General features: G+C 36.3%; 1 protein-coding gene across 1 annotated transcript in view; it reads left to right on the forward strand.

Moving 5' to 3' along the window:
- The window catches only part of TLK1 (tousled-like kinase 1), a 184,212-nt gene that overhangs the window by 115,949 nt on the left and 58,085 nt on the right, over positions 1-10,178 (forward strand). The window contains exons 4-5 of the mRNA XM_006878849.1: positions 1,348-1,423; positions 7,790-7,836. Of these exons, the coding sequence (XP_006878911.1) occupies positions 1,348-1,423; positions 7,790-7,836 (123 nt within the window). The remainder of the gene's footprint in view (positions 1-1,347; positions 1,424-7,789; positions 7,837-10,178) is intronic.

The following is a 10,178-nucleotide window of genomic DNA, read 5'->3' on the forward strand; positions in this document are numbered from 1 at the left end:
ACATGTAAAGCCTCTGCCATGTAGTTGATTCTGATTCCTCACAGCCTTTTGGGGCAGTTAGTTCTGTAGGAGAGAACTACACCCTTAGGATTTCCTGGGCCATTATCACTGCCACAGCTTTCTTTTATGGAGTAAATGGTAGGTTCAGTCATTTGGCCTTTTCTTTTAGCAGTTGAAAGTTTAACCACTGAGCCAATAGAATGCTTCTGCTTCCATAAATCCTGGCTCCCAAGTTAGATTGTGAATTGTCATTCATACTATTTCATCACAGGCGTCTCATATCAAATATTTGGTATAGCCTCTTTTCTTGTTTGGGAACCGCATAACAAGTGATTGCAAAGACCATGGCCTGTATCAGACACACCTTAGTCTCCAGAGAGACACCAGTGCTCTTCAGTACTTTGGAGAGGTCCCTAACAGCAGACTTTCCCATGGCAGTGCGCCTTTTAATTTCCTGGCTACTGGTGCCAAGAGTGTTGACTGTGGAGCCAAGCAAACTAAAGCTGTGAACAATCTCAGTCTCTTCATCATCCATCCTGGTGCTGCCAATTGGTCCAGTGGTGAAAATCTTTGTCCTATCTTTAGTGTAGATTGTGTATTTCATGGTTATGTTCTGTTGTCTTTTCTCATCCAGATTTACTTTTCAAAAGCTAAACATGTGACTAGTGGAAACTAAATCGAAATCTTAAGATGATTTCCCATTCTCCTATCCTGCTAAGAATCTCAAGGACATCTTTTAAAGACTAAATTATTCTCAATTTTTATCCACCTCAAGTCAGATTCCATTATTGTGCATTTCACTGATATATGTTGTTGTTTGTTGTTAAGTGCCACTGAGTCAGAGGCGACTCACAGCAACCCTCTGAACTCAAAGACCTGAACACTTGTTTAATTTTCATCATTTCTCCAAGTTCATAGTTTCTGGAACAGGCTATTTCAAAACTGGATGCCACTTTTGCTTCCATGATTGTTTTAATCAGGGAGGCCCACCAAACACTGTTCCCCATGGGTAACCATTATCACATTTGACACATCTGTGTCAAAGAGTTTAGCATCACAGCAAACACAAGTTACCTCTGTAAAGCAAATGGACAGATCTGTGCTGTACCACTCCAAAGAATGCTTGACCAAAAACAATTAAAACCAGGCCTGAGGGTCACAGAGGTATTTTATCCTTGGCTTTAAAAAAAGAAATCTATATAATGGAATAAGTAACTCAGTGTTTATACCTCTCATCAGCACTAATGAACAAAGCCAGTTTTGGGGTCGGAAGAAAGATTTTGCAGACTAAAATTTTTTTTGTGTTAAAACTTTTCATTTAAAATTCTATTACCTTGCTTTCTGTAGACACCAGAGAAGAAACAATCGGAGTCATCCAGAGGAAGAAAGAGAAAAGCAGAAAACCAGAATGAAAGTAGTCAGGGTAAGTGAAACACAGTTTTGCTTCAGAGCCCAATGAGGGATTTGTAATTTGCTATTCTGAATTTTAATCATTTACTCTTTTAATTGTAAAATAGTTAATGTCATGTTTTTGTGAACTTTCTAGCTATTCTTCAATTTCTGCATTAATGACTAAGTATATTCTGTTTAGGAATACATTTTGCATGGTGTTGCCATGTACCGTTGAATTGGAACTGATTCATAGCTGACCCTCTCACAGGATTTCAGAGTCAGTAAATCACAGGAGAATTGATTGCCCATCTTTCTCCCAAGGAGCAAGTGGTGGATTTAGGTTGGCAGCACAACTCCTTACTGCTAAGCCACCAGAGCTCCCTACATTTTGCATAAGAAATAATAATGCAAATTGAAATCTTTCTGTAACACTTGATGTTACAGAAACTTGTGGTTTCTATTTTCAAGCTTTTTGTCCTTTTTTTCCCGTCCTAGACAGACAAGTATGTCTAAAATGTTTTACTTTTCATTTTCTCTGTCTATATGATTGGTACTGAAAACTCTTCTTTTTTAAATGAAACTTTTGATCTCAATTTAACACAGGTACCCAGACTATTACTTTTGTGTTTAAAAGGGCTTTATAAATGATTAAAGAGCACTCTAATTAAAATGTTGTTTTGTTCTTTCTTATATATGTTTCTTTTCTGTTGTGGGCTAATACAGTTATTTTCATTAGATTATAAAATCTTATGTCTCTCTAGAGAACAAGACAGTATTTTCATTTAACTTGGGCACTCATAAATTAAGTGTAATAAATTAGGGTGTTGAATTATGTGTAAAAATGATGTTATACATAATGTAACGCATGCTGGAACCAGTTTTTAGCCATGGTTAACTCACTGATTATATATGGTGTTGGAGTCAAGGAATTTATTTTCAATGACTGTTTTTGGAAGGAGGGAGTTAAGTCACTATAGGGCCTTTTTTTCTTTAGGTATGTTTTATTTTTTAACTCTGTGTGTTGAGCTTCTTTTTAGTCTTGATGTGGTTGCCCTACATTATGATGAATGGATTTGGAGTTTTAATTAATGTAAAATACTAGTTGCAGTACTTACAATGCAAATATAGAAGTCTTGTTGTTATGTGCCGTCCAGTTGCTTGCAACCCTATGTACAACAGTCCTACACCCTGCTCTATCCTGTGCCAGTCGCACTGCCTCTGACACACCTATCCCGATTACCCTACTCACTGAGTCAGTCCTCCTCATTAGAGGGTTTTCCCCTTCTGCGCTGTCCCTCCACCCTCCCAAGCATGATGTCCCTCTCCAAGGACCTGTCCCTCTTTACATGTCCAAAGTATGTCAGACGAAGCCCCAAAATCCTTGCCTCCAAGGAGCAGCCTGGTTTAACCCTCTCTAGAATGAAGGTTTGTTTTCTTAGCAGTCCATGATACCCTCAGTTCTTTTCTCCAGCACCACAGCTCAAAGGCATCAGTTCTCCTTCTAGCCTTCCTAGTCATTGTCCAACTCTCTGATGCATAACAAGTGATTGCAAAGACCATAGCCTGTATCAGATGCACCTTAGTCTCCAGAGTGACACCATTGCTCTTCAGTACCCTGGAGAGGTCCCTAACAGCAGACTTTCCCATCACAATACTTTTTTTTTAATTTCCTGGCTACTGGTGCCAAGACTGTTGACCGTGGAGCCAAGCAGACTAAAGTTGTTAATAATCTCAATCTCTTCAACATCCATCCTGATACTGCCAATGTAGGTCCAAATATAGGTTTCGCATTAGCACAATCAAGTGTTCTGGGATTCCCATTCTTCTCAGAGTCAGCCACAGTTTGTTATGATCCACAGAGTCAAACACCTTTGCATAATCAATGAAACACAGATAGACATTCTTCTGGTATTCCCTGCTTTCAGGTAAGATCCGTCTACCATTAGCTACAATATCCCTAGTATCACGACCCCTTCTAAACCCAGCCTGGACTTCTGGCAATTCTCTGCTGATGTGCTGTTCCAGTCATTTTTGGATAATCTTTAGTAGAATCTTGCTTGCATATGAAATCAATGATATTGTTCTGTAGTTTCCACACTATGTTGGGTCACCCTTCTTGGAATGGGAACAAATATAGATCTCTTCTAGAACTTTCAAGTGTGGAATAAGAGTCTTAGGATGTTGAAAAAATGGGAATTTTCATTTAAATTTATTATTGAGTGCTTAAGATTGGTATCTGACTCTCTGAAGACTCTTCATAATCTTTTTTTATTTATATTCTTTTTTTGTTCATTGTTGCTCATTTTTTTTCCTTCTCTTTCTCCTCACTTCTCCCCCTTTATATTCTTTTGATATCTTTTGCTACCCAACTAAATAGGGCTTACAACTTTTAAAATGCACTTGTCCCCCTTTGTTTTTATTCTGTCTACATACGAATTGTTCTAGTGTCTCTGCGTTTTAGGATGTCTGCCATTTGTAGTTGGATTTAATTTCCACTTTTTTTCTCTCATACTTGCTTTAGACAGAGAGATAGTTTCGGTGTTTTATTTCCTGAAGAATGAGGAAGCTTATTTCCTTCCAACTCAGAGCAAACCTTTCCTGTCATCGTTTTGGCGAGAATTCGGTCATATGTTCATTTCAAAACCAGTTGAATATAGCACAAGTGTTTTTTTGTCCTTACAAAAAAATGAAACCTCTCAGGAATAAATGATAGGATTAAATTCCCCTTGGGAATATGGGATATATGGAAAAGAGAACGAAACCCAAAGGAAAAGAGGTTTCTGATAAGGAGTTAAAGGAATTGAGAGCAGTAGAAATCAGCTTCCTTTCAAGAGCATAAACTGTCAAGATGAATAAAATATATGTCCAGTTAGGAAGAAAAATTAGGGAATTCTTTCTGTTGTTATTGTTGCTGTTTAATGTTGTTGAGTTCACCACAACTCACAGCGGCCTTATACAAACAGTGAATCTGAACTTTGCCCTGCCCTCTGCCATCTCAATCATCTCTAAAAAATCAAGCCCAGTCTTAAGGTCTCTCTGTCAGTCCATCTTGTTGAGGGTTTTCCCCTCCTTTTGCCCATCTTCCCTTCTTCCAATCATGATGCTCTTTTCCAAGGACTGGTCCCACCATACATGTCCAGAATATATAAGATAGTTTTATCATCCTTGCCTCTAAGAAACACAGTGGTTGTACTTTTTTCCATTACATTTTTATTTGTCCTTTTGACAGTCCATGGACTCATCAACACTCTTCTCCAGCATCACAACTCAAAGGCATTGATTCTTCTTCAGTCATTGTTATTCATTTATTGTCCAGCTTCCCAGCTGCATAGCAAGTAATTGAAAAGATCTTGGTTTGGATCAGGTACACCTTATTCTGCAAAATTTCATCATTGCTCTCTACCACTTTGGAGATGTCCCTGACAGCAGGCTTTTCCATTCAGTAGATCTTGGTTTCCTAACTGCTGGAACCAGGGGTGCTGATTATGGAGCAAGATGAAATTATTGACAGTTTCTGTCTTTTCTTCATCCATCATGATGATGCCTTTTGGTCAGTGATGAGGTTTTTTTGTTTTCTTGATGTTGAGTTGTAACCCATATTAGCCTTTGATCCTCTGCAGCAGACATTTCAAGTCCTCACTTTCAGCAAGCAAGGTTGTGTCACTTAAGTTATGCAGGTTGTTGATGAGTCTTCCTCCAAATATCTCCTCCCTCCCCCTTTTCTTCCTCCTATATAATCAAGCTTCTCCAAGATTTGCTCAGCATACGGCTTCATATGTATGGAGAAAGGATGCAGCCCTGACACACACCTTTCATAATTTTAACCTGTACAACAGCTTCATGGTTTAGATAGAGGTTTCATGTGGGCATAATTAGTGTTCGGAAATTCCCATTATCAATGTCAGCCATAATTTGTTATGATTAATGCAGTCAAAAGCCTTTGTATAGTCACTAAAACATAAATAGATATCATTTTCTGCTTTCAACCAAGAGCCTTCTGACATCTGCAATGATATCCCAATTCTTGGGCTTCTTTTAAGTCTAGACTAAATTTGTGACATTTCTCTATTAGTGTACTGTTTTAGCTGTTTTTTAATAATCTTCAACAAGACTTTTACTTGAATATGATATTAATGATACTGTTAGGTAATTGTCACATTTTAGTGCATTGCATTTTTTTGGGAATGGAAATAAATATAGATCTCTTCTAGTCATTTGGACCATGGACTGCCAAGAAAACCAATAGGTCTGTCTTGGAGAGAGTAAAACCAAGTTTCTCCTTGGAGTCTAGGATTTTGAAGCTCTGTCTCACATACATTGGGCACGCAGCCAGGAGAGACCAGTCCTTGAAGAAGGACATCATGCTTGGAAGGATGGAGGGATAGTGCAGGAGAAGATGACCCTGGATGAGATGGAATTGATACAGTAACTGGAGCGGGGGGGCGGGGTGGTATGTCAGAATTATTGAGACTGGCTCAGTACAGGGCAGGCTTCAGGGCTGCTGTACATAGGTTAACTATGGCTCGCAGGCGGCACATAACAGTAACAACAGGAAGTCATTTGACCAGATAGCTGTCCTTCAAACTTCCTAGGTTAGCTTGGTGAGCCTAGGGCTGCGTCTCTTAATTGAAATATGTCCATTGGTATCCCATGATCCCTGGGGCCTTATTTTTTACTAATGCCTTTAATGCAACTTGATCTTCTTTCATCACCATTGGTTCTTGATTACACACTACCTTCCACAGTGGTCCTGTGTACACCAGTTCTTTTTTGTACAATGACTAGGTTTCTTCTTTCCATTTTCTTTTGTGGTTTCAAGAATCATTTAGGATTTTCCCCGTGACATCCTTCAGTATTATAACTCAGGGCTTGAATTTGTCTTTTATTTTTTCAGCTTGAGAAATGTTTTCTAGCTCCAGCTGTTTGCACATTTCCTTCATAATGCGTTGATGCTGCCCTTTGAAATCTTCTTTTCCTCTCTTTTATTTCAGCAACTTTTTCCTTTGCTTTGGCTTCTCGACATTCAGATGTGATATTTAAAGTCTCTTCTAACATTCATTTTGATCTTTTCTCTCTCCTCTGTTTTTGTAATGACTTTTTTCTTTCTTCATGGATGATACCCTTTATGTCTTCCCATAATTCACCTGGTCTTTGATCATTAGTGTTCCATGTCTCAAACCTATTCTTGAAATTATTTTTAAATTCAGATAGCAAAGAGTCAAGGTCATAACCAGGCAATCTGAAACAATTCTTCTCTGAGAAACAAAATCTGCAGGAAAATTGTTAAAAGGCAGAGGGAAATTTTTTTTTTTTTTAGTTATAAAACCATTCACCATACTCTGACTTATAGAAAAACCTATACAAAACCATTGATAATATCTGTGCAAAACTTACTAGGATTTAAAAAATTTTCCTACTCAGTTCCAGGGAAGAACTTGAAGTCGTTCAGCTTTTGAATTGTTTGATCATCTCAGTCATTTTTGTGTAAATGGCACAGTAAACACTCAAGAACTATTTATCGAATAAAATAAATGAATGAATGATTTTAAGTAAGTGTCGAGTTACCATGCTTAGATTATACAAGCTTTTGATTATAATGCGGTGTTTCTCAGTATAACTTAAAGCATGTATTCTGTATATAGAACACATATTCTGTATGTAGAACAGAAGGATGGGCAAGTCCTCCCCATAAAACACTTTGTAGCAAACTCTTAATTCAATATTTGTGTAACTGATAAAAGAGTATACCAGCTGTTAAAAGGAAAAATAAAATAATAAGAAAAGAAGACTGTGATTTCTTAAGGGCCTGGTTCTTGAATAGGCATTTAACATCATGACTATGTAAGAACAATATTTAAAATCTAGTTTACTGGAAAACATTTTTTAAATTTGGAAATGCCTTTTAGAAAATCGAAGCACATTTTATAGAAAAACATTCATATGAAATGATAATGTTGTTATTTGACACAATTTGTTTACCAATTTTTTTATTATTATAGATGTGAATGAGTTTATCAGTTATGTCGATGCTCTTATCTTTTTTATCAGTGATTCACTTTTCTGAAATAATAGCCATTAAACAGTATGAATAATTTCATTTTAAAGCAAGAGGTCTATTAATCGTATATATTTTATCTATAGTTAATGGGATAGCATTTTTTTAAAGTTTTATGTTTTTGTTTTATCACTTGATATCTAGATATTTAAAATTTGTATCAGATGCTCTGAAACATCTTATATTCTTTTTATTCTCATCAATATTCAATTAAAATATGCTTTTCTGTCAAAACAGATAAACTTTCTATATATTAGAGAAATTGTTTAACACATTATTTTACTGATAAGATAGCTACAACTAATTTAAAATTGATAAAATTTTTTTACTTTCCTATTTTAGGGAAAAGTATTGGGGGACGTGGCCACAAAATTAGCGACTACTTTGAAGTAAGTTCATTGTGGAATATCTTTAGTTCCTAATTCAGTGGCATTTGCTTTAGGCTTAAAAAAGAGTGACTTTAAGCTTAAAGTTAGCTTTTGATTAGCTGCTTGATTAGAGCCGAACTTTAGTCTTAAGTGATAGCATGTCTTCTCTAGAATATTAAAATTTCATTTTATGTTGGCAGGACATATGGAGTTTTTTGGGGGGATTAATCTTTTTAATTGAAATTTTAATTAAAGTTTATAGAGAATTTGGATCTCCATTCATTCATTGTTTCACATTTTCGTCCCTGCCGCCCCTCCCACCCAGTTTGCTTTTTTCTTTGGAAAAAAAAAATCTTTCATTGTCATACAATTATATCACGATTTTTAAAGCATTTTCTTACATACTTTATTATTAAAAACTCATAGGTATAGTGAATATTGTTGATAGTCTTCTTTTACAGATGAAGAAACTAAAGGTAAGAGATGCAAAAGGACCTATCTAAAGGGCAATTCTAAATGGAAGAGCATAGAGTATAGCTAAAAATCTACCATTTCATAGTTAGAATTCTTTCCACATTCAGTAAAGGCTTTATCATAGCACAGTATCATTTGAGTCCTGTGGATGACAAATTATGCTAAGATGTTAATCTAAACATCTCAATAAAGATTGGTAAGTGTAAAGTCTTACCCAATCTAGACAGTTTTCCTTCTTTCTAAATAGAAATACTTTCATATGACTATTAAAACAACACATATGATTTACATAATGGAAGAATATTTATATTTACTTGAGAATGACATCATAATTGAGTAGAGGAAGGCCTGAGGTGGTGGTTGTGCTTGGAAAAGTAAAGAAGTTTGATGTTGTTTGTACTTTGTGCTTATAAAAGTAGAGGATACATAAAAAAAGGAAGACCCACATTTAGATGGACAACCACAGTGGGCTTCAGCATGATGGAGATTGTGAGGATGGTGTAAGATTGGGCAAGGCTTTGGTCTATTGTTCATAGGGTTTTTAGGAGTTTTAGTCAACTCACAGTTGCCAAAAATAACAGCCCCTATTTTCATTGTTTTTCTTTCTTAGGTTTATAAAATTAGATTAGAATTATTGGTCACAAGATACCAAATATTCTTTATGTAAAGTCAGTATTAGTGACTCAATGTTAGTGTCATTAAGAGCCTTTATTTAAAATAGGATCACTTCAGACAGATGTCCCTTGAATGTTTACTGTGTCCTAGGCACACAGTAGGTAGGTACTGGAGATAAAAGTCCTTAAGTTGTTTGACCATACTTGGATGTATCTGTAGTTAAGGGAAAAATTAAAGTAATAATTACTAAGTGTACGACAAACTCTGCCCTGAGAGGAAACTAATAGCAACAAATTGTTTTCATCTCTTATCCTTGGTACAGAACATGAAAAAATGAGAAAGCTTAGAAATAGATGTTTTCTCTCCACATGTAGCTAAGTTACATATTTTGTAAGAGTTTATATTATTAGCCATAACAAGATAAAGGTAAACAACCCAATTGCAAAATGGGCACATTATATGAACAGACACTTCACCAAAGAAGACATTCAGGTGGTGAACACACACATGAAGAAAACAACTATGAGCTATGATCTCAACCCAGTAAGAATAGCAAAATTTAACAGAACAGCAAACATCAAATGCTGGCAAGGTTGTGGAGAAAATGGAACCCTTATTTCCTGTTGGTGGGAGTGGAAAATGGTGCAACCACTATGGAAGGCAGTCTGGCACTTTCTCAGAAAGTTGAAAATAGAAATACCATTTGATCCAGCAGTTCCACTACTGAGTATATACCTTTTTAAAGAAACCAGAACTGCAACCCAAGAAAGTATATGCACACCCATCTTTATTGCTGCTTTGTCACAATAGCAAAGAGTTGGAAACAACCTAAGTGCCCATCAACAAACGAATGGATAGAGAAGTTGTGGTATATTCACACAATGGAATATTATGCTACATTGAAAAACAAGGAACTCATGCAATGTTATTCAAAATGGGTGACACTGGAGGACATTATGCTAAGTGAAATGTCTCAGTCACACAGGGGCAAATACTGCATAGTGCCACTGTTGTAAAACAGGACTGACATCTAGGTTGAAGGGAGACTGAGAAAGATGGGATAAATAATGTATACTGCATTGAAACAGATGAGCGAGTAAACTCTTTAAAAGGGATATGTGATTAGGTATTATTATCATGACAGGAGTCCAGAATGAAGGCTGCATAGTAGAGTGGACCTGGGAGGAGGGATTGTAAAACAATGAAAGAATTTTTCTTTTACTTTTCAAAGAGAAGAGCGAATTGCAGTGTAAAGGGTGGGCAGGGAGAAAAGT

This window comes from Elephantulus edwardii, unplaced genomic scaffold (genome assembly GCF_000299155.1).
Source record: "Elephantulus edwardii isolate Elephantulus edwardi_28Jun2011 unplaced genomic scaffold, EleEdw1.0 scaffold00001, whole genome shotgun sequence".
In the NCBI taxonomy this organism is placed as follows: Eukaryota; Metazoa; Chordata; class Mammalia; order Macroscelidea; family Macroscelididae; genus Elephantulus; species Elephantulus edwardii.